Below are 26,145 nucleotides of genomic sequence, written 5' to 3'. Positions count from 1 at the left end.
CATTCTTCCTGGAAAAGGAAAAATGGTGTTATCAGAAAATGAACTCGAGACAGAACTATCCTAATTTCTCTTTCACTTCAATTTACTTTATTAATGAGAAGCATATGCAAATACAAAAATAAAGTGTTTTAAAGGGAGAATTAAAGAAGGGATTTCTGTTTTAGAGTAATATATTAGATTGGAGATCCCCTAATTCACTGCCTATAAGATATACAAGGGCTTCCCTGGTAGCTCAGCTGATAAAGAATCCACCTGCAATGCAGGAGATCCTAGTTCAATTCTTGGGTCAGGAGGATCTCCTGGAAAAGGGATATGCTACCCACTCAAATATTCTTAGTTTCCCTGGTGGCTGAGATGGTAAAGAATCCTCCTGCACTACAGGAGACCTGGGTTGAATCCCTGGGTTAGGATGATCCCCTAGAGGAGGGCATGGCAACCCATTCCAGTATTTTTGCCTGGAGAATCCCCACTGACAGAGGAGCCTGGAAGGATGCAGTCCACAGGGTCACAAAGTGTTGGACACAAGCGGCCAAGCATGCACAAGATATACAAGTGGTGCTAGTGATAATGAATCCACCTACCAATGCAAGACATACAAGAGACATGGGTTCAATCCTTGGTTGGGAAGATCCCCAGGAATAGGAAATGGCAATCCACTCCAGTATTCTTGCCTGGAAAATTCCATGGACAGAGGAACCTGGCAGCCTACAGTCCATGGGGCTGCAGAGACAGATATGACTGAGCACCAGCAGGAGAAAGATATTCAAAAGTTTAAAAAATATTATCTTTAAGTAATGAAAAAGACTGCCAGGAAGTAGGAGAATCATTTGAAGCTAACGATGAAGGAAGAACACCCATCAAGGAAAGTACTAAGTGGGAGAATTGTCAAAATACCCTGATAGTTTTAAGCTTTGGTGCTTATAGCTTTCATGTCTAGAAACTGTAGAGAGGGCAAGAGAGGGAGGTATTATAGGCTGAACCTAGGGTTTAAATTAGTTGGTGAGACAAAGGAGAAACCAATCCTCACAAATCTGGACCCAGGAAAATCTAGGTATCTGTTAGTTCAGAAATATTGAATCTAACAGAACTATACAGAACAGAAATAGATAGCTTTTCTTGTGGGCTCTGGATAGTGGATCAAAAATAAATAAATAAATAAAAATTCCTCCCTAGAATTTCAAAGGCATTAGTCACACTCACTCTTCTGCATTTAGAGCCTGAATGTTTACCTCCACTAACCATCTAATTAGGATGGTACTTCTGAGAGTACCAAGAAAAATCAAGCACACGTCTTCTGGGAAAAATAGATCCCAATACACACATAACATGTAAATGATGTCACCTAGGATGTAAAGATCTTCAATCTAACATCAGTGTCTTTGAACTTTTCTTTCAACAGTTCTCACAGATGTGAGCACACAATAAAATCATAAACACAAGAAAATAAGAGAGAATTCAAAACTATCTACACAATACCTAAATCCTTAGCTATTTTCAGTGCATTTATTTTTCATTCCTTTTATAAGTTACATCATAAAGTACTGATGAACAGGGTTGACTTTATGGCAGTTCTACTCTAATTAATACTGGTTTTACAATCATGGAGAATCAGAGTCACTTAAAGGGAGGTGGTGGATAAAGGGAGCAATATTCAAATTAAACTCATTTATTTCTAAAATTAAAGGGTGTTACTAAAAACACCATAATAAAATCTAACCTGGAGTGTTACACAGATAGTTTGGAAGTGCTAGAAGAGAAATGATTCATCAATAGCAAGCCCTGTAGCAAAAAAAAGAAAAAGAAAAAAAAATTCAAAATTATGTTTTCCAAAAGCACTCATAGAATTTTCAAACACATATACCCCATGGAATTAGTAGTATATAGTCCTAAATATATATATTTAAAATATAATTTTTTTCCTTCAGGTTTTAATGTCCTTTTAGACTTGGTAGAGATTTAATTTTACACATTTTGACATGTTATTGTATTGATATATTGTTGGTGGAAAAATTGTACCCAAAGAAAGTTATTATGCAAATATTTAATAAAGCCTGAAATCTCTTGTAGTACCCTAAAGAATTCCCTCTTCAATTTACTTATCCATTCATCTTTCAGCATCTGTCATTTATCATGCACCATTCACTGCCCTAGAAACTGAGTCTTATAGGAATGAAACAAAGTGCGAAGTCACTAGTCTGTTGTGTTTGTGTATTGAAGAGACTGGCATAAAGGTGTAAACAAATGACTACATGATATATAAGATGCGATAAGGGCTTTGAAGTAAAGCATGGTAAAGGAGAATAGAGAGTTACAGGATGTAATTTTATATAAAGTGGTATGATAAAGACTTTGCTGATAAAGTGACATTTGTTCAGAGACCCAATGAAAGTGAATGAAAGCTAAACACTTTGCAAGAGAATATTATATCAGACTGTCCTGGGAGTGTGTAATTTCCTTGGTTCTGTCTCGCCACAGCAAAAATTTGAAGTGACAGACAGTTACAGCTCTGTGTTACAGCTCTGTTGCAGCTCAGTTTTATTTGGTAAGCAAATGAAAATACATCCTTGAGGCATGTGTGCTGGCCAATCGAAAAGAAGAAGCCTGAGGCTCAATTTTGGCTCCTCTTTTTATATGTTTTTTCTCCTCCCCCTGAGCCTATCCTATGTAAATTGGGTTGGCCTGGAGGCTGTTTGCTTCACCTGAGGTCCTCAATCCAGACCTCCGACCTTCCTTTGTTCTATTTTCATGGGCTTTTCCCTTCTTTGTCTTTTAGCCACCACCATTTTGGATTCCTTTTTCCTATTCTAACTACCTAACAAGATGAAACAGTAGATATGAAAGAATTTAGGGCAGAAACAGGTTGAGCATATTTGGAGAATATCAACTAAGTCATCATGGCTGGAGCAGAATGAGCAAAGGAGAGAGAAGTAGGAGATGGTTATCAGAGAGTTCTCAAGGACCTATATCATGTACAATCTTGTAGACCAGCATAAGTTCTCTTATTCTGAATGAGATGAATGGAAAGGTCTGAGATGCACATTTATATGATCTGATTTATGTTTTTAAAATATAATATGGCTGCCTTGAGGAGACAAAACAGTGGAGAGGATGGGGCCAGAATGGATCAAGGAGAACAATTAAAGAACTATTACAAATGCCCAGGTAATGAATGTTTAGATCTGGCTGACAGCAGTGACAATGGAAAGAAATGACAGGAGGTAAAGACTGAAAAAAAACAAAACAAAACCCTGGAGTATAGGAGTATATAATTGTTGGAGGATTCCATGATTTTTGGCTACAATAATTGAAATAATGGAAATGACTTCTTTTGCAGTTGGGAAAGACTTTCAACAAGAGAAATCAAGATGTAGATAGATAGATAGATAGATACACACACATTTGGGGATATATTACATTGGAAATGCAGATATTGAAATAGAAATGCTGAGTAGAGAATCTTATTTACAAATTTAGAATTTAGGAGTTTTGAGTTGAATACATACTATTGTATATATTCTGGTTGTCGTCAGAATAAATATTGTTTAAAATCATTGTTTTCTAAAGGAAATCAGTCTTGAATATTCATTGGAAGGACTGATGCTGAAGCTGAAACTCCAATACTTTGGCCACCTGATAGGAAGAACTGACTTATTGGCAAAGTCCCTGATGCTGGGAAAGATTGAAGGCAGGAGGAAAGGGGATGACAGAGGTTGAGATGGTTGGATGGCATCACCAACTCAATGGACATGAGTTTGAGCAACCTCTGGGAGTTGGTGATGGACAGGGAAGCCTGGCGTGCTGCAGTCCATGGGACTGCAAAGAGTCGGGCAAGACTGAGCAACTGAACTGAACTGAACTGAAAATCATGGAAGATTATCATATTACCTAGGATGTAAATGTACATAAAGGAGAAAAGTTCAGAAGACTGGGACCAATATTGTTGAAAACTGAGAAGGCAAGAAGAGAAGGAGGAGGAACCAGCAATGAAGTCGAAAAGCGTACAATGAGGTAGAAAGAAAATAAGAATGATATATCAAAAATAAGTGGGAAAAAATGTGTTTCAAGAGGAAAGTAGAATCAATTCTATCAATTACTTATGATTGCATTAGGAAGATATTACTGGTGAACTAAAAATTGTGTTTAATATCTGGAGGTCATTGATAATGGAGTAACCACTAATGAGGAAAAAAAACCTCATTAGTGAGTGCAAGAGATATTGAATAGAAATAAAATATGTTCACTTGGGAATTTCACTGCAGATGGGAACAGAGAAGTGGCACAGTAACTAAAAGGGATGTGAGGTCCATTTTTGTTTAAATTGAGAAATACTGTAGCATATTTGGGAGATGTTGAAATGATACAGTAAACATGGAAGAATTGGTGATGCAAGAGTCAGAGGGTACAATTGTAGGACTGTTGTCCTTGAGAAGGTGGAAAATGCACTGTAGAGGAGGCAAATTTTTTCTTCTCCCTTTCTAGGTTTTTTGCCTGGCAGAAGAACTAAAGAACCTCTTGATGAAAGTGAAAGAGGAGAGTGAAAAAGTTGGCTTAAAGCTCAACATTCAGAAAACTAAGATCATGGCATCTGGTCCCATCACTTCATGGCAGATAGGTGGGCAAACAGTGGAAAGAGTGGCTGACTTTATTTTTTTGGACTCCAAAATCACTGCAGATGGTGATTGCAGCCATGAAATTAAAAGACGCTTACTCCTTGGAAGGAAAGTTTTGACCAACCTAGACAACATATTAAAAAGCAGAGGCATTACTTTTCCAACAAAGGTCAGTCTAGTCAAGGCTATGGTTTTTCCAGTAGTCATGTACGGATGTGAGAGTTGGACTATAAAGAAAACTGAACATCAAAGAATTGATGCTTTTGAACTGTGGTGTTGGAGAAGACTCTTGAGAGTCCCTTGGATTGCAAGGAGATCCAACCAGTCCATCCTAAAGGAGATTAGTCCTGGGTGTTCATTGGAAGGTCTGATGTTGAAGCTGAAGCTCCAATACTTTGGCCACCTCATGCGAGGAGCTGACTGATTGAAAAAGACCCTGATGCTGGGAAAGATTGAAGGCAGGAGGAAAAGGGAACGACAGAGGATGAGATGGTTGGACGGCATCACCCACTCAATGGACATGAGTTTGGGTAAACTCCAGGAGTTGGTGATGGACAGGGAGGCCTGGCATGCTGCGGTTCATGGGGTCGCAAAGAGTCGGACACGACTGAGCGACTGAACTGAACTGTAATGAACTGAATAATTAAATTGACATAAAACAGTTTAACAAGAGAAAAACTAACAGTTTTAGAATGCTCAATTCTTACAAACATTCCCTTCAAATGAACTAAATAGGGCATTTTATAAATTGATTTTGGCAGTTCTGTATGTAGGTAGAAAAAATATTACCCATCTACTGCATACATAGATAGACACACATAGCAAACATACACACACTTAAGATTTTTCATTTATCCAATTTCCAATACCTCCTCCCCCTCCCATTTCTTCTTCTTCTTTTTTTAAAGACAGTTATTTTCCTGAAGTTTGCATTTCAAAAGATGGCTCTTGTGTTCTACAGGCAATGGAGGTAGAAAAATCTCTATCACAAAGAGAACATACTAGAGTGTTTTCCAAGAAGGAGTTTTTTAAGCATATATGCCTATTATTAGAAGTCTAGAGTAGGAAATGGCAACCAAACCCTGTATTCTTGACAGGAAAATTTTCTGGACAGCAGAGACTGGTGGGCTGCCATCCATGGGGTCTCAAAGAGTCAGGCATGAAAGAGTCACTGAGCTCATATACATGTGCTTGGTCACTAGTCATGTCCAACTCTTTGTGACCCTATGGACAGTAGCCCGCCAGGCTTGTCAGTCCATGTTTTCTCCAGACAAGAATACTGGAGTGGGTTACTTTGCTGTGCCCTCCTCCAGGGCATCTTCCTGACTCAGGGATCGAACCTTTGTCTCCTGTGTCTCTTGCACTGCAGGCACGTTCTTTACCTGCAGGCAGATATATATTGGGTAATTATTATTTTTAAAATATTTTATTTTTTTTGTAATTTTTTCTTAAATGTAGGACAGTTCTGTTTCCAAAGTCTCAGGACCTACAGATATAGGTCAGGAAGGAAATTTATCAGAAACACCTGGCACAAACAGTAACGCTCACCTTGCAGTCCCTTATATTTCCTCCTAGGCTTCGCTGGTGGCTCAGCAGTAAAGAATCCTCCTGCAATACAGGAGACACAAGTTTGATCTCTAGATTGGGAAGATCCCCTGAAGGAGGAAATGGCAACTCACTCCCATAGTCTGGCCTGGAAAATTCCAGACAGAGGAGCCTGGAGAGCTACAGTCCAAGGGCCACAAAAGACTCAAACACAACTGAGCATGCACTGGGCCTTGGAAATAGAACTGTCCTACATTTAAGAAAAAAAGGTTGAGATAGAAGCAGTTCTTTCACATTACACCCTCTGCTCTTTTTTTTCTTTTTTTTTAATTTTAGTTGTGCTAGGTTTTCACTGCTGTGAATAGGCTTTCTCTAGTTGCAGCAAGCAGGGACTACTCTTCCTTGCTGTGCACAGGCTTCTCATTGTGGTGGCTTCTCATGTTGTGGAGCACAGGCTCGAGGTGCACGGGTTTCAATAGTTGCAGCACATGGGCACAGTAGTTGTGGCTCTCCGGCCCTTGAGGGATGACGCTTCAGTAGCTGCAACTTGCAGGCTTAGTTGCTCTGTGGCATGTGGAATCTTCCTGGTCCAGGGATCCAGCACGTGTCTCCTGCATTGGCAAGTGGATTCACTGTACTACCAGGGAAGTCCCATATCCTCTGCTTTTAATGAGCTTCTAGGTTTTGTCCTTCCCCCACCTTGATTTTCACCTTGAGAGGCAGCTTTGAGTGACTACATGGCCACCTGGGAATAAGAGGTTCTTCATCTCCCACCTCTTTATCTTTTCTCTTCCCAAATTACATGTTTCTGGGAGCCAGGATTTTTCTATCAATTCCCATTTCATTGAAGCCAACTAAACTAGTGCTCTGAGACTCAATTTCCAACATGGGGGGCTTTAGACCAGCGACCAAGAATCCAGGTGGCACTTCCCAGGTGACACAGAAGTAAAGAACCTACCTGGCAATGCAGGAGATGCAGGAACATGGTTCAGTCCCTTGAATGGGAATATCCCCTGGAATAGGAAATGGCAACCTGCTCCAGTATTCTTGCCTGGAAAATTTTGTGGAGAGAGGAGCCTGGTGGACTACAGTCAAGGGGCTCGTAAAGACTCGGACATGACTGCAAGGCCGAATACAACTAGAAACCAAAAAGATCTTTTGGAGGGTCAGGCACTGGGAGCTGGAGAGTTGGAGATAAAAGGTGTTGCTGACTTCAAAAAATGCACAATGTGAGAATTGTGAGTTAAGTTTTGTTTGATGCAAAATGAGGATTATAGCCTAGGAGAGAGCATTTTAGATAGCTTTGAGAAACTGCTCCAAAGTGATAGTGGGGAAGATGCTACATACTATTTTAGTGAAGAGGGTGTACATGCCATAAAGCACACATTTTGGCAGAAGTTTGCTGCCAGTCACCAAGAGCAGATGTTACTGTTAATAATTTTGATTTTTTTCTAGATATGAGATGCAAGAATTGAGCTTTTAAATTTTTCTACTGAAAATATATAACTATCTAAAGGCCTGTTCTGCCAGTTTTTCCCAGAGCACAGAGTGCCTCATTTCTGATCTCCACCCTGAATCCCTTTCAGGGTGTGTTGAAGGTCACAGCTGCAGCGGTTCATGATTTAATCTGTGTAGATGTGGATGACAAATGCCAATTTTTAATTGGCAGTACCAATAAGACAGTTAACACTTTTAAGTATAGCCAGTTCAGAGGATCTGGCCATTGATGAGTAGGATCTTATTTTAATATCAATAGAGACTCCAACCTATGGCTTAACCAAGCATGCAAGTGGCATCCTGCAAAAGAGTGCAAAATGTGGAGTCCTCACAAGATCTAAAACGTTCACTTCTAGAGTTAAAGAAAGCACAAGTGGGAACTATGGAGGCCCTATTTTTCAATAAACACAGAGAATCACATGTTCCCCCGCCACCTGAAACCCAGCAGGACCCTGTGCAGACCTCCTGATACAAAACCTTCAAAGCATTTCCATGTCTCCCTTTTTTGTTTGTAGAAAAAAGGCTCCAGCCACCTAGACCTTCCTAAATTCCAAAGAGTGGATTCAAAGAATTGCTAATCAGGGAAGGAAGGGAATGAAGAAACCAAGGAGGAGCAGTTAAGACATAGTAGTGCAGCAATTAAAGCAGAGTCCTGATTCCTCCTCAGGGTATATACACAATAATATTCTCAAATTCTTCAGCAGGAATTAAGGCCCCCACTCAGGAGGAGGTTGTACCTTCAGGCAGAACACAGGGTTCCTAGAATATTACCCTGTTACCACCAACCAATCAGAAAAAAGTCACACATCCTGCAGCCTCATCCTAAATTTTGCCTATGAAAACTCTTTCCTGAAAACCCTTGGGGAGTTGGGGGGTTTTAAGCATGAGTCACCTGTTCTCCTTGATTGATCCTTGAAATAAAAGTTTCTCTGCTCCATACTCTGATGCTTAGATTTGTTTGGCCTCATATGCATCAGGCATATGAAAGGCTGCAACAGAAGGGCTGGTATTTTTGCTGGAGTCATGGAAGGTAAATTATATGGGCTTAGATATGGATTTGAACTACATATTTCATACCCAGCATCACAGCTCATTCACACAATCGTCCATTGTACCTGGCCACTATTTGCTGAGCTTTTTTTCTTTCTTTCTTTCTTTTTTTTTTTTTTTACAAGCAAAGGACTTTTAAAATAAAACAAATAAATATATATTTGTTTGTTTGGCTAAATGGCACACAGGATGTTTTAGTTGCAACATATGGGATCTATTCATCTTGAAATGAACTTTAGGTTTCCCTGATGGCACAGCAGTAAAGAATCAGTCTCCCGCTATAGGAGACTCAGGTTTGATCCCTGGGTGGGGAAAATCCCCTGTAGAAGGAAACGGCAAACCACTCCAGTATTCTTTCCTGGAAAATCCCATGGACAAAGAATCCTGGTGGGGGAGTCACAAAGAGTCAGACATCACTGAGGACATAAATTCATTACTATGGGATTTAGTTCCGTGACCAGGGATTAAACCCAGGCCCCCCTGCATTGGGAGCATGGAGTCTTAGCCACTGGACCACCAGGGAAGTTCCTGCTGAGCATTTTTAGTTTGGTATCCTCACATAGGCCAAAGAAGAGACCATCACATAACAAAAATTGAGGTGAATTAAAAAATTGACTGAGATTCTAAATTTCCTGGAAGGTAATTAAGAATCTAAAATCTATAGTTAACATAACAACATTTAATACTCATAAATTTGGAGTATTTTAGTTTTCTCACATTTTGAATTGGTAAATTTGTTCTGAAAAGCATCTAGATGTTCTACTCTTCTTTTTCCTTCTCATGTTTAGGAGAAAACATTCTAACATCTAATGAGAAAGAGAGTGGAATTTGTCACCCGCAAATGTGCATCTTAAGCATAATGATTATTTTAGACTGATTGTTTTTAAGAAACAGGAGACACAGAAAAGGGGATGCTAGTGGTCAAGAACCCACCTGCCAATTCAGACATGGATCCAGTCCCTGGGTCAGGAAGATACCCCGGAGGAGGAAATGGCCAACCACTCCATTATTCTGGCCTAGAGAATCCCCATGGACAAAGGGGCCTGGTGGGCTACGGTACATGGGGCATCAAAGAGTCGGACGTGACTGGGTAACTGAGCACATGCGGCACATGGCACATTTAGGGCTTCCCAGATAGTGCTAGTGGTAAAGAACGCGCCTGCCAATGCAGGAGATTCAAAAGACGGTTTCCTGTGTGTCTTCCCTGTGCTGGGAAGATCCCCTGGAGAAGGAAATGGCAGCCTACTCCAGTATTCTTGCCTGGAAAATCCCATGGACAAAGGAGCCTTGGAAACTACAGTTCAGAGGATCCTAGAGTTGGACACAACTGAAGTGACTTAGCATGCATGCAGACACAGAAGCTCTGGAAACCAAGTAGAAGTTAGCCTTTTGTAAGAGACATTTATATTTATAAGGAAAATCTCCATTTGTAAGGGTGTCTCCTTTACTGTACAAAGAAGAACACGGGATGACTAACTCTTTTGAAAAACTTGTTAAAGGCAAGGGTGGGATGATTTGAGAGAATAGCACTGAAACATGTATATTATCATATGTGAAACAGATCGCCAGTCCAGGTTCCATGCATGAGACAGGGTGCTCAGGGCTGGTGCACTGGGATGACCCTGAGGGATGGGATGGGGAGAGAGGTGAGGGGGGTTCAGGATGGGGAACACATGTACACCCATGGCTGATTCATTTGAACGTATGGCAAAAAGCACCACAATACTGTAATTAGCCTCCAATTAAAATAAATTAAAAAAAAGAAAAACTTATTAACGGAGAAGGCAGAGACTACATTGCATAATAAACGTACACTTGTTTATTGTGTATCTTCAGTTAACTTACACATAGCTGACTACCCATTCCCAACATTTCCTTTTGTTTTTAACTGAAGATGATATTTAAGGTGAAGGTTTCCACAGTTTCCAGGAGTTGCTCATTTTTCCTGAGTATCTCTCATGTGAACAGGATATATACATATTATTAAATTTGTTTCTCCCCTGTTAATCTGTCATTTTATCGTGAGTGTGGGAGGGGGGCCGGAAAGAATTTAGAAGAGTAGAGGGAAAATTATTTTTCCTCCTCCACAAGTTAAATTCAGATTATTTCTTTTGGATAGAAAATACATTTTCCTATACTGTGTTACAACATAGCCTCGCAAAATATGTTCTACTGCTGGACAAAGTGCAACTATAAGACAAAAATCAAGAAGAGCTCATGGAGAGACAAACAGGAAGAATAAAGTCAGCCATACACTGACTTTTCTCTTTATTGCCCACCCCCCTATTTTTTTTTTTTCCTTTTTGTCCATGTGTTTGTTTTTTGTTATTGTTCCTTTCTTTTGTGATTTTTATGTTGAATGTTAGTCAGACAGCTCCAAGGTCAGTTCCAGCCCATCATGCACATTTTAATGACTTGGGGAAAAAAACACCTGGCATTTATTTTTAGTTGTAATTGGCAGATTATATAACCCACCAACAATGTAATTGGTAATGTTATATACAGCCCAGGATGTTTTGCAGCTAATGTGAAAATGTAAATATAGTAACAAGTGTGGTAAGTAGCCATGAGTTCAACATTTTTCTATTAAAAAAAGATTGGGATTGAAATATACACACTACCATGTTATAAAACAGGTAAACAAAAAGAACCTACTCAGGGAAACTACACAGGAAAATAGGAAGTATATATTCAATATCTCCTAATAACTTATAGTGGGAAAGAATCTGAAAAAGAATATGTATATATGTATATATACATATATACATACCTATACATATATACATATATGTGTGTGTGTGTATATATATATATATATATATATATATCTGAATCTCTTTATTGTACACCTGAAACTAACACAACATTGTAAATTAACTATATTTCAATGTTTAAAAAATGATTAAAAAATAAAGTCACATTGGAAAATTATTAAATGCAAGTTAAGTTAGGGTAAAACTATCTCTTCACTGGACATTAGTTTGCTATTACATTAGTTCAATAATTATGATGTTCTGTTTTTTAATTTTTAACATACAGTAATGTCTGTTTTGAATTAATTGTTAACATTATCAGACAAAATACCTTCCTATATTTAAAATAAATTTGAACTCTTATGTTAAAGGCTATGTAACATAACTCTGTTGCATTAAAGGTAGGATAGAGATATGTGGGACATTTTTTCTTTCATAGAAATATTCATGTTTTGACGTTATTATTTTTCTTTTCCACTTATACAATAAGGCTTTTTCTTTGGGTAAAAGAAAATTTACCTTCTCTTTAACAAAGGATTTTTTTTCACCATTTCTGAAGCATTAACTCTGTACTTTATATCAGTTCATATTTTCTGCAACTGTTTCCACCGATACAAAGACAAATAAGCAAGTAAAATCAGTAGCAATAGAATTGTGCTTTATAGATTGATTTCAACGTCAAGTTGGCACTATCACCTCTTTGGGTCATCACCTTTTTATGGTGATTGGCATATCTCATCTGACATTTTCCAGCCTGCTTTTTGATTGGCTAAATTTCTCTGTTAGCCCTCCCAAAGGCACAACCTTGGACCCTGTGCTTTGTCCAACAGCTGTGCTTCTCAGAAGCAGCTAAGCATTTTCATGAGGAAAGGACAGAGAGGTTAGGGAAAAGTGTCAATCATCTCTATTTCTATTGTATTCCCGACTGCCTGGAGGATAAAGAGAATACCATTTAAGTGACTTCAGAGTAAATGCTATTAATCTTGTGTCTAAATGGAATTGTAGTGTCTTGTCTAGTCTAATGAACATAATTTGAGGAATCACAGGTCTATTTCTAATAATTCAAAATATATATTAAATTAGTAGATTAATGTAATTAAATATATGTATGACATTTAAATCTTTTAGAAACTGATCACATAGATTTCCTAAAATACCTTTACTTATGTACATATACTTATTAAATTATTACAAACAATAATGATTTTCTTTGCAAATAGGACTTTTATCTCTGGTTGTTGTTGTTTAGTTACTAAGTCATGTGCAACTGTTTTGCAACCCATAGATGGTAGCCCACCAGGCTCCTCTGTCCATGGGATTTCCCAGGCAAGAATAGTGGAGTGGGTGGCCATTTCCTTTTCCATAAGGAAAGGTTAATGACTAAAGCTCTAAAGAGATCTTCCCCCAATGATAAAAGAATCTTCCAAATGCATATTACAAATTAGTCTGTGAGATGACTTGTAGCCCCATATGTAGATTGTCTAGAAATTTATGCTTAGAGGTGGAAATAAAATACACACAAAATCAGTTAGGAATGCCTGAATATTTTTCTGAATTGTTTCGTATAGTGTTTTCTGTTTTTGTTTTTGGTAATATAAAGTAAGCATTGAACAAAATTTAATTTCTACTCTTATTAATAATATTTATGCTTCCAAAGCATTAAAACATTCATAGTAAGGAATAACAGAAATTTATTTGACATATAAATTTGTAAAAAATTATTAATATGGAATTATGTCACAACCAAACAATTACACTTTTGTGAACATCTGTATTTACCTATATTTTCCTGCTTCAGAAAATTCTGTATCCACATAAATACTTGTAGTCAAGAACACTGTAGCACTAATATTTTATCTCTTATTAAATAAAGTTTCCTAAAGCTCACAAGAGATTACATTTCTTTTCATAAGGATTTCAGAAAAGTCTGGTGGAAAAATGTGTGCCATAAACATACTAGGAACTTTGGTAGAATAAATTATTTTACTATTAGTGGGAGAAGAGGAGAAAAGCCTATTCACTTTGTTGAGGAGCTGATGTAAAATGCATCAGCTGTCACCTGGGCAGCCCCGTTTGACAGTTCAATACCTCCTCATCTTCTGAGAATGGCATTGCTGAGTCCTAAGCAAACTGTGCCTGTATGCAAACTGTCAAAGAGAGCCTGACACTTCATTAGCACTGACCTCCACGATGACAATCACAACATGAAACCAAACAGCACAGCTAATTTTCATTAGAGTTCAAATTAATCTCCAAATTTTGCCATCCAGCACTGTGCAAAGCAAGTCCCAGAAAGAAAGCACTTGATGAACTCTGTGATAGACTAACAAAATCCTAAAGCTTAAGAATCCACATAAAAGTCTGTATTCTAGCAGGTTCAATATGATTATTTTCATAACTCAGGTGAAATACAGCCTAGGTGACCCACAGAGGAATTAGATTCATTTGTGATAACTCACAGCAAGGATTACAAATTGCCCAATCTCAGCGGCACTGCTGCTTTAATTCCCTTCTAGCTCAGATGCTTCAGAAAAACACCAAATGCCTTAAGAGACACACAGGTATGGTGGGACTCGCCAAGTTCTCTGATGTTTCTTTGCCTAGCTGCTTCCTGGCCTTACTCAAGCACGATGTGCATGGCAAAATGCACAACACATGATCTACAGTATAAGAAAGCCAGCAAGCAAACAGGACCAGCAAGTGTCATATTGAAACACTGTGCAATGATGCAAATGAACCAATTTTCTGGCATTTGCTCTTCAGATTTCAAGAAGTCACAGTGCTAGGTCATTTGGGGGAAAGTGTCCTCCTCCTAGGACTGTCACAACCACATATTACCCATTTTCTTACCCTGTGAGAATTAAGTGAATGAACTTTGTTACTGACAAAGTCTATTTACTAGGACCATCAGCATGTTCAACATCACATTGTCATGTCATACTGTCAGCATATGTGACTCCTTGAATATTTAGTCAACTCTGTCTGGGGGAAAATACATTTTAAGGATGAAATAATTCATTTAAAATATTTAAACCACCTATTTTTGTATTTTAATACAGGAATTGATTTCTTACAGAACAAGGCAAATTTTCCCAGCAAATTATATCCAGTACCTTTGGAAGATCACTAAATCTTTGATGGAGCCCTGATCCTGTTTTTCAGATTACTGCTTCAGTGCTTCAAACGGTGGCCTGTTTAGTAGCTCTGGGCAGGCTGCATAGATGATCTACAATGCATACAAGATACTAACCTCAAGCACTGAGGCATAACTGCAGGATACTGAAGGGCAAGAGCAGCCAACTAACTTGGGAATTTAGCAATCAGATATAGATTGGCTCATTTTGTGCAAAGGCCCTGGACAGCTGGTGAAGGAAAATGGCAGAGCAACAAATGGTGACAGGCTCTGGAGACAGTGACTACATTAGCAACGGTGATGTATATACTGTGACTCATTATTTTTCCACTTTTAGCCATCCTCACATAAATAGCAACAGCATCAGCAATAATAACTAAGCTGAGATATGAAACACCAATGATATATTTTTAATTTTGTTAGCACTGAGACATTTGTCATAACATAATAGGGGTCACATGGCATAGTGGAAAAGAGTACAGGGCTTTGAGATCAGATAGACCGGGATTGAAATCCTGTTTTTGATACTTACTGATGCTGTGACCTTGAAATGGTTACTTAAACTCTTTTATTCTGAGTTGCTCCCTGTAAGAAGGTGATAATAAAACCCAAATTACTTGCCTAAGGTATGGATTAGAAGTGATACATGTGAATAGAGAGACAGCATCAAGTGTTAATTATAGTTTTGGCTTGGTAAGTCTGAATTTCCTGAGAATATTATATTCTGCTCATTGCTTAAACTAAAATTTAGATAGACTGTTAACAGGTTGATAAGACTGTTTTGACTTTAATTCTATGGTTTGAATGCTTGCATTTTCCCAAAGCACACTTATCTAAGACAAAAATAATTCACACTCTTTACTCAATTTCATTTTTCTCATTAAATTGAGAATGATTAGTTAATGGCAGATGCTGACCACAGGGAGGAGCTCAAGATTTCTTCATCCCTAATTCTTTCCCTGTTGTTTAGTGGCTAAGTCACCTCCGACTCTTGCAACCCCATGGGCTGTAGACCACCAGATTTCCCAGACAACAATACTGGAGCGGGTTGCCATTTCCTTCTCCAAGGAATCTTCTCCACCCAGGGATTAATCCCATGTCTCCTGCATTGCAGGCAGATTCTTTACCGTTGAGTCACCAGAGAAGACCCAATTCTTTCCTTTGCATGCATGCTAAGTCACTTCAGTCATGTCCAACTCTTTATGACCCTATGCACTCCAGCCTGCCAGGTTCCTCTGTCCATGGGATTCTCCAGGCGAGAATACTGGAGTGGGCTGTCATTCCCTCCTCCAGGGGATTTTCCCAATCCAGAGATCGAAACCTGTGTCTCATTATGTTTCCTGCATTGGCAGGCAGGTTCTTTATTACTAGTGCCCCCTGGAAAGACCCTGGACAGGGTAAGGCCCAGGTAATAGGAGTATTTGTCTCTCTCAGCCTTAAGACTCTCACACCCTCCCAATGCAGCCTCTCTTAAGATTCATTGCACTAAGGCCCTACTCTTACCTTAGGAGATAATTGGGTAAAATGAAGACTTATTTGACTATGAAGAAGCACATCTTTGAGAAGGTCTGTGATGGGTAGATTCATCCAGTCTTATCCTAAACACCGATGGAGGGAAAAAACACTTTTTGTTTTTCCTTTAGTCTGGTATTTTCACTGGAGCAGTAATTTTTTCAGGACTGTGATCTGGAAATAGGTTAGGGAGAAGGAAACTAAGTAGATTTCTTGGCATATACAGGTGCTAGAATTTGTTTTTCATTTTCTTAAGAGGAGTGTTTGTTACCCCACAGTGATCAGGCTGATGCACAAGGGGATTGCATTAAGAGCTGAACACAGAATTTATGCTAATACATGGAAGCTTGTATTAGTCTAAGCTAGCTTGTAACTTGGTGATACATGAAAATGTTCAATATTTGAGCTTTCAGGATCCTAGTTTCCAGGAAAAACAATCATTTTTCTATACATCTGTTTCCTCCTATAGGCAGTAGTGTTAGAGTTCAAGCTCATACTGCTTGCTATATGACAAGCCAATAAATCAAGAGATGAAGCCTTGGGACAAAAGAATAGCAACTTTATTTGGAAAGCTAGTAAATCAAGATGGTAGACTTGTGAACCAAAGAACCATCTTACTTGAGTTAGAATTCAGGCTTTGTTTCTACTAAAAGAGAGAGTGTGACTGGTTGTTGCAAACTTCTTGATGCCGGAATCCTTTGTTCTTGCAGCTGTCCAAGTAAATCTGGTCAAGATGATCCTGTAAACCTCCAACAAGACAAATGTTACTCTTTATTCTGCAACGTTTTATTTCTATATGTTACACTTTTCAAAGTTCAAGCCTTGAGAATGGGTGGTCCAGTATATTTCATGCTATATTCAACATTCTTTCACAGAGGTACAGAGTCAGCATGATTAATCACAGGCAACAGAGCGCAAGGGTTAGAACTAAAGAAATAGATCCAACATGGAGTTAGGTTTATTCTTCTCTGTGACAGTAGTGTTTGCTCAGAACTTGAGTTCAAATTTTGGATCTTCCATTGGCTAGTTGTACCAGTTTGGATAAATTATTTATTCATTCAGTGCTTATTTTCTGACCTGTGATACTGAGATTATAAAAATGCATTTCTCAAGGTTGCTAATTCACCTCTTCATCAAATACTGATTGAGACCCTGCTTCTTGACAGACACTATTCTAGGTTCTAGAATATAATGCTGATCAACAAACACCCAGTTTACACAAACTATGTACAAGTGAGGGACATTGACAGCAAGCAAAAGAGATATGTCAGTTTAAGTGCTATCAATACAATTAAAGGTAAAATTTTGTTGAGAAAGTCAACTCCAAATTAGCAAGCCGTGCAAAAACAGGAAATTTTTTTTAGGCAGAAGAAAAATAAGGTATAAAGACCTTGAGATGGTGTGTGTTGAAATTCCAGTTGTTGAAATTATCTGAGCAAGAAGAAGGATAAGTGATGTGATCAGCAAAAGTCAGGTGACAAATAATATGGTGTCCTTTGGGGCCCTTAAAAGAACTTAAGTGTTTATTCTGTGTGAGGAGAAGGTATGTCCCTTCAGCAGAAAGTGATGTAACATCCATTTTGACTATTTGTAAACAATGGAACATTGGAAAGTCAAGAGTGAATGCAGAGAAATAGTGGAAGATACAGGAGTGGCCCATGCAGTGATTATGGCTTAGACTGGAGCAGAAATGTAAACTAATGGGGAAGGAAAAGTTTAGAAAGATAACTGGATGGCAGAACTAAAAGAATAGTCTCATGAATAGATTATATATAGGGTATGAAGGAAGTGTGAATGAGAAGTTTTTGCTTTGAAGTAAGTGTCAGTGCTGGGAGAGAGGGATCGTGTATCAAGAGTTCTGTTTGAGTGGAGATCAAAGTGGAGATTTTAAGAATATCTAATAATTATTAGTCTTGAAACTATATTTTGCACATTGTGAGAACTCAAAGAATTACAGCTATTTCTATGACTATTTTTGCCTCATGATCTGACTTAACAGTGACAGAGAAGGTGAATATGTGCACAGAAGAGCAAGGGTGAAGGTGCTGCATGGGGACAGAAGCACTACAGCACTGAAGGCTGAAAGTATTCTAGACAAAATCCCTTTCAAAGTAGCAGCATCTGGCATTTGCTGGATTAGCATTTATTACAAGGGGTGGATGTATGGAAATTGAGGATTCAGAAGTTCCCTTATCAATTCTTTATGTTTCATTAAAGACAAAATTAGATTAATAAGAGGTATCTTTATTCAAGTAGCCACTCAGAGCAAAAAAACACCTTGGTAAGATTTTCTGCTTTTTTCTCCCTGTGTAATCAAAACTGTTTCTATATTTAGGTCTAGAGAATATACTTTCTAACTCAGCTAGAATCCTTCTAAAATCGTCTATGGTGTTTACAAATGTGAATAACTTTGTGTCAAAGACTACTGTGGAGAATTTCAATTAGCCTTTCAAATTATCTTTAGTGAGATAGGCTAAAGTGCTTTCAACATGAGTGGAGACATAGGTGCTCCAATCTATTTTGAATTTGTATTAGAAGACATTTCTAACAAAAGAGAGACCTAGAGAACAGAACCACAGATATTTATGTCCCTACCATCCACTTTTATCAAATAATAATATTAGCACTTTTGCATAATTGCTTCAGAATTTTTTAAGAAATAAAAGATTATAGATGCATTTGACATCCTTATGGGCCTCTCCCAGATCTCATTCTTCTGGCCTATCCCCAAAATAATAATTACCTTGACTTGGTGTTTAATTTTCCCCTGTACCTCAAAAACAGTCTCTAATATTTTTGCAAGTATACTAGCTGTATCTAAAGAGTAACATTTCACAATTCAATCATTTTCACTTAACTTTATATTTGTGAAAGTTAGATCCATGTTGATACATGTGCTTTTTGACCATTTGCTTTTATTTTTGGAAATATGCTATAATGCATTAATGTAATACAGTAATTCATTTTTCCAATTTTTAGACTTTCAAGTCATTCAAGTTTTTCAATATTAAAAATGAGGTTACAAAGAACTTTTGCCTACATGGTCATTTTGTGTACAAATTCAATATTTCCCTTCAGGCAGAGAATATTCCCAGTGTGACACTAATGGATTTAGGGTACACTAATATGGTAGCACCCTTGGGCCTCTGAGCAGCTGGTAGCAAAGGGGAAAGAGCCCAGACTGGTTGCCCCTTGAACAGTACAATTTATTTACTCTAGTGGATTTTCAAACATCATTTTCTTGACAAGGAAATATTTGAAAAATGCCATTTAGCTTATATAGCCTAAAAGTATACTTTCTGCTAAGGAGATGTGCAGGAAAGAGTTAACACAGCAAGCTTGACTGTTATTCTCTGGAAGGCCTGTTTACAAAGTTGGTCCTTATCTGGCATCTGGGGACAAGGATTTCCAGAAGGTTTCACCATGCTCAGACCTGCTAAAAGGGGCTCACTGTTCCTAAAATGTTTGGACAAACAATGTGGTTTATATCAAATACCTGCTTTCTTTCTGAGACTCTAGAATTTTGGTTCATGATAGGCAAAGGGCAGCTATGTAACTAGCCCCCAATAAAAGTCCCAGAGCAGGGAGTTACTAATAAGCTTTTTTTTTTTTTTTTTAAACTAACAATTTGCTTGAGAGGTTAACATTTCACATGTGTTACCACAGCATCTTGCTGAGGGAAGTAAGTGCATCCTGTGTAATGCCATTGGGGCAGAACTCTGAAAACTTGTGCTGGGTTTAGCGCAGACTTCACTCCTATGCGTTTTCTCTGTATTCTTTTTTACTGTAGTAAGCTATAGCCTTGATTATGACTCTATGCTGTCTCACAAGTCCTCCTAGAAAATTATCATATCTGGAGGTGGTCTTGGTCACATTTTTCTTACTGTGCAAACTTTACCAGAAGCAGTTCTGGGTTGTGATTTATAAAGCAGGTCCATTCTGTTCTTATAATCCAGAAGACTCTTAATTCTTTACTTAGATCCCAGAGTCTTTAGTTCAGATCCTACAACATGGGGAAGCTTCCTCCTGGTGGGTGACACAGTGAATGAGCAAGCAGTCTGGCTAGCGGAGAGGCTCTGGATTCAGAGACTGTCATTTCTGACATGCATTGTTTTTATCTGAGCATTCCTAACGATTCACTTGTCTGTGCACTTGTTTAATCTTAGATCATGATCATTTTTTCCACTTCAGAAATTTCCTCGTAGTTAGGTTTCAAGTTGTGGTCAACTTCTATAACACCCCTCCTCTCCATTACTATTAATTATTATGTGGTAATTTGCTACTGATTACTTTTGTACTCCAGTTATCAATCAGCACCCCCCAAATAAGTCATTAAACATGTACATAAAATAATATTTTGTCCCAGTAGTTTAAGAATATTGACAATTTTAACTAATTGTTTTTCTTCACATTATTCATAGCACTACTGAACTGAAGATAGATAGATGATAGATGGATGATAGATAAATAGATAGATGATAGATAGGTAGGCCTTATGCTACAGAATATCTCAAGCCAATGGTGATATCTAGGAAGAGAATTTAAATAGATCATTGATGAGTTAATATCCTCATCTGTTGTTCTGTTATACAATTAATTTCTGGCTACTGTATTTAGTTAAGAGGCTTTACTTTGAATAAGGATATTAATAAATCCACCTGTTTGGATTTCACTATTGTTTTTCTCTTCAAGAAATCATGTTTTGCCAATACCTTATTTTGAAACAAATTTCTAGTCAAAGAAGTTTCTCTTAATTAAAAAACTTCATGAATAAAAAGGTAATGAAGTTACTCATTATTCTTCTGGTTAAAAAAAATTAGCCAGATTTCAAATTTTGCTCCCTACAGAACACCCTGGGCCACTTCATTCAAGGTAATGCAATGCTATTTCTGAGAGTAAATTTGGCACCTTGGTAGCTTCTTTGGTTGTTTCCCAGCCCATGAATGCATTTGGCAAGTCACATTCCATAAGTCTTATCTCCCCAGGTAGGTTGTAAATTCCTGGAAGATAAGAAGACACCATATAAAAAACTAAGATAAAGTGTCATAATGATGACTGGTGTAGTGATAAGGGCACAGTAGCTACACACACGCGCACACACACACACACTGCATTGCTAAATACACAAATAAGGGAATTACTGTTGATGAAGAGTAGAAAATATATGTTTGCTTTTTGAAAGTACACATATGAGTTACCAAAGGGAAGATATCTTATTATGGCTCTCTTTTTTCTAAATTTTTGGACAAAATTCCTTTCAAATGCCTCATCTCAGATAACTAGAGCTTAGGATAGTGAGTGCACTGCTATGGCTTCCAGACTTGTAAAAACAGTGATGCATCATTCTTAGAAGTGACTTTTCAAAGTGTTCTGATCCAGTTTCACTTTAAGGCCATGCTTGCTGTGGTCCATCCCTATTCTGTTTACTGCACGGCATCCACTTAGATGCCCTGCAGTACCTGTTAATGTAACTGCTATTGAAAGAGTAGGGTTGGCCAGGGATAGAACACATTGTCTGCATTAGAACTCATTTAAAAGTCAAGTGTTTGGATGTCAAAACCAGTACAAACCTCAGGGACCTGACACTTAGACAGCAATTCATTGGCATTACAAGGAAAAATAAAGAAAGCTTCAAGCAGTGTCACAGGAAATGCTGGACAGTCCCAGAAAACATTACATAGAAAAGATTAATAAATAGGCAAGAGTTTTCATTGTGTGCTTTACTGGACAAAGGTAATAAAATGGTAATGAAAATTATGCATTTTTTGGATAGATGTGTTAGCAGTGTCAAGGGTGGATTCAACTCATATATTTGTCCAAAACAATCAGTTTACTGAGTGTCAGTGAATCCTGTAATTTCAGACAGGAAAGACCTATGAAGAACACCTAGTTTGGAGATTTCAAAATTGTATGAACATTGAGAACCTTTTTAAAAATAACATCAAACCAAAAATTGTGTTTTCTATTTCCATTGATTTAGAAAAAAAAGATTTATAAATCTAGTATGATTTCTATAGTGTTATTAAATTTACACACACATTTTCAAGATATTTTCTCTACTCAGTATACACTTGAGCGTTGGGGCACATATGGATTCACTGACCACTTTAAATTATACAATTACTATCCTTTCTCACTCATTTAGATTTCCTGACCGATAACTTGAGACCTGTGATATAGAACAAGAAAAATACAGGAAATAAATGATTTATATACAAACACAGATATTCTTATTTGCAAAGCTAGGACTCAGTATCACTTCTGATTTTGAAGACTGCTTCCTGAAAATTAGTGCTTGGCGTCCTGCTAAGGATCATGTTATAGGACAGAAAGCATGAATAAACCTTAGCCTGGCTGGTATTTCAAAACAAAGAAAATACTGTCACTAAAATCAAGGTCAATTTCATCTGACCCCTCACTTTCTAATTTAGGTAATGAGATTCTTCCCAGGATGGGAAGAAATGGGCTCCAAAGAAGAGGGGTAGAGCAGAGGAACAGAGAAGGCGATGGCACCTCACTCCAGTACTCTTGCCTGGAAAATCCCATGGATGGAGGAGCCTGGTAGGCTGCAGTCCATGGGGTCGCTAAGAGTCGGACACGACTGAGCGACTTCGCTATCACTTTTCACTTTCATGCATTGGAGAAAGAAATGGCAATCCACCCCAGTATTCTTGCCTGGAGAATCCCAGGGACCAGGGAGCCTGGTGGGCTGCCTTCTATGGGGTCACACAGAGTCGGACACGACTGAAGTGACTTAGCAGCGGCAGCAGAGCAGAGGAAAATACTTTTGGTCCTCTCTTGTCAATTACCCTTTGTTTATATCTCCTCTGACTCATTTAACTTTCACTCACCGTTGGTTCCAAGAACAGTAGCTCTGAAGGGACAGGTCTTCTTTCTAAGGATCTTTCTGAAGTTCTTACTGTTATACCGTTTCCTTTGCAGCCAGTGGTAAGTTTTTGAAGTGAGCACTGCAATTTTGTATTAAGACTTGGTGTTCTGATCTCAGCAAGAAGCAGGTGATACAAGAAAAGCATTTTTCTGAGGGCAGTGAGATTGATTTATGGACAAAGATTGGATCTACCATAGGTGTGGCTTAGCTAAATGAGAACTGTAAAAGATAGCTTTCCACTATTATTCAAAGGCTGAGCCACCCAGCAGAAAGTGTAATTTTAGCTAGGTTTGAAATGAGTAAGGTGGGGTGGGGAATACTGTTAAAGCAAAACATCATAATCCTAGAGAGAAAAAAATATACACTCCACCTATAAATATTAATGGTAAATAAGCAAACAATATGTTGAGAAGGGAGAAGGTAAGTTGGAGAAATACTTCTTTTATGGGAGGGCTGTTGTTTGGGGAAAGGAGTTTTTTTGGAAAGAGTAGGGAGGGCAATGTAAGATATTCACTGGGGTCCAGAATAGATAGAGCACAAAAAGGTTAACTGATGGCAAGAACCTAACCATCTTCCTACATTTCTTAAACATTAGACTAGGAAACATCCCAGGCTCTCCTCTGCCTCATGGAGGAATATTTGATTCTAAATCCAATAACATATTAATAGTTATTGAATTCCTAAAAATTTATATGAGTATTTTTTATGAGGTATGATCAATGAAAAACCCCCTGATTATGAAAGAAGAAATTCTACATAATATGATTAAAAATAGAGTTTTGAATATACTGATTCCTAAAGGCTTCAGTTTCACTGTAATAAGATGGAATATTTCATTTAAAGTTAAATAAACTTCAGCAAAAACATAAGCTATTCATTAGTATTAGATTTATAGCACTAAAACTCAACAAAAATAAAAAGGAGAAGAAATAATATATAAATCTTTCTCTTATTAGCTTAAAGGATCATTTTACAAGCTAGTATAAGACTATATAACATTCTTCTCTACAGTCCTTCCTTCTGACTCCCATTTGCCCACCAAGAACTGATTTGCTTATTAGGTCAGGCAACGATTTGCAGAAATGTCACTTACTAGACTAAGGGTCTTTCTGCAGTGCTGTTACACTGTCATGTCCTTTGCAGCCAGGGGTAAGTTTTTGAAGTGAGTCTGCAATTTTGTACTGAGAGTTGCTATTCTGAACTCAGTGAGAAAAACCATCAAACTAGAAAGCAGGTGACAGTTTTGTGACTAAGGGCAGAGAGATTGATTTATGGACAAAGACTGAAACAAACCACAATGGGTGTGGCTTAGCTAAATGAGAACTATAAATGACAGCTATCTACTAACATTTAAAGGCTAAATAGCCCAGGCAGAGTGCAATTTTAGTCAGGTTGAAATAACTAAAAGGAGAAAAAAAGGATCGAAAAAATATCAGCATATCTAACTAGAAGGAAATATCACTATGAATTAATTTGCAGGGAAGAAAAGAGAGTGCTTTATTTATACATGTGTTTTTTTAAAAAATAACGATTTAAGTAAGGAACTCTTACACTTTGAAATGGAACTTCAATTTTAAATACTACTACCTGGAAAGATGCTAATGAAGAATGGTGTGACCCAGTATGTAAATAACTTCTGGGATGAGAAGGTGCTTCTGGGATTGCTGGCCATTAATGGTTTAGGGCTTATTACACCTTAATAGATAGAATTTTAATGCAGTTAGTTTGGAAAATACAGGAGGGTTGTTATATCACCTATACGTAGAGGCAGTCATTCACAACTGGTGAACCAAAATGAGTTTTTAAAAAATGCTGGATGTTAAAACATATAGAACAATGTCATCAATATGAAATAACTGATTCTTATGCACTAGTGTATAATCTTTATTACCTGATCTACTTCACTCCATTTCTACATCTCTTAACAGTTATTTTTCATGAGGCTTAGTTCCCAACAATGGCCTATTTTCATTAATCTTTTAGACTCTAAATCTCTTAAATAAAATACCTAAGGTTTCTTGAAATTCTTGTCCTTCTGTTATTTTCTTTTTGTAAAATCTAATCTTTAGTGTTTCCTTGACTGAGGAAACTGGTGGCAAATTTCCCTAATCTTTTATCAATGAAAATATTTTTATTTTGCCTCTTTATTAATGCTATTTTATTTGACATAAAAATCAAAGTTTATTAAGCAGTTAAGCTTTTAATTTATCATTCTTTATTATGTATTTGTTACAAAAGAGAATTTTTATTTTTTTATTTTTTTGTCTTTTCTAGGTGGCCATATAGTTGGAATGATACAGTAAGTAGCCTTTTCAGATTGGCATTTTGTACTTATTAATATGCATTTAATTTTCCTCCGTGATTTTCCATGTCACAATAGCTCAGTTCTTTTTATCAGCGAATAATATTACATTGTATGGATGCCCCATGATTTGTTTATTCATTCATTCATCTTTTGAAGGACTTCTTGGTTGCTTTCAGGTTTCAGAAATCATGACTAAAACTCTAAAATTGTGTGCAGGTTTTTGCGTGGACGTAAGTTTTCCACTCATTTGAATAAATACCAGAGAGTTTAATTGCTGGATTTTATAGAAAAAAAATATGCTTAGCTTTATAAAAAAACAGCCAACTGTCTTCCAAGATGGCTGTACTAAATTGCATTCTCATCAGCAATGAATGAGAATGCAATTTCTGCTTTACATTCTTGCAAGCATTTGGTGTCAGTGTTTTGCATTTAGTTTTGCATTTTAGTCATTTAGATAGGTATGTATTGGTATCTCTTTGTTGTTTCAATTTACATTTCCCTGATAATATGTGATGATGAGCATCTTTTCATATGCTTATTTGCCATATGTATATCTTCTTTGGTAAGATGTGTCTTAAGGTCTTTGGCTTAAGGTCTTTCAATTGGCTTATTTTTTTCTTATTATGGAGATTTAAGAGCTCCTTTTTATATTTTGGGTAACAGTTCTTTATCAGATATGTTTTTGAGATGATTTTCTCCCAGTCTGTGTGGCCAGTCTTTTTGTTCTCTTAGTAGTGTATTTTACACAGCATAATTTTTAAAATTTAATGAAGTCCAACTTAATGATACTCTTCTTACATGAATTTTACTTTTGGTGTATCAAAAAATTCATCACCAAATCCTAGATTTTC

The 26,145-nt window shown here is 37.4% G+C and overlaps 1 protein-coding gene across 1 annotated transcript in view; it reads left to right on the top strand.

The window, feature by feature from the left end:
* Window positions 1–26,145, top strand: part of LOC145507884 (uncharacterized) — a 542,600-nt gene that overhangs the window by 330,790 nt on the left and 185,665 nt on the right. The window contains exon 4 of the mRNA XM_081495372.1: window positions 25,264–25,288. Coding sequence (XP_081351498.1) covers window positions 25,264–25,288 — 25 coding nt within the window. The remainder of the gene's footprint in view (window positions 1–25,263; window positions 25,289–26,145) is intronic.

This window comes from Giraffa tippelskirchi, chromosome 5, assembly GCF_054371585.1.
Source record: "Giraffa tippelskirchi isolate mGirTip1 chromosome 5, T2T-mGirTip1v1.2.pri, whole genome shotgun sequence".
Taxonomy (NCBI): Eukaryota; Metazoa; Chordata; class Mammalia; order Artiodactyla; family Giraffidae; genus Giraffa; species Giraffa tippelskirchi.
The sequence above is the reverse complement of the archived record's forward strand: the minus strand, read 5'-3'. Positions and strand labels throughout refer to the sequence as shown.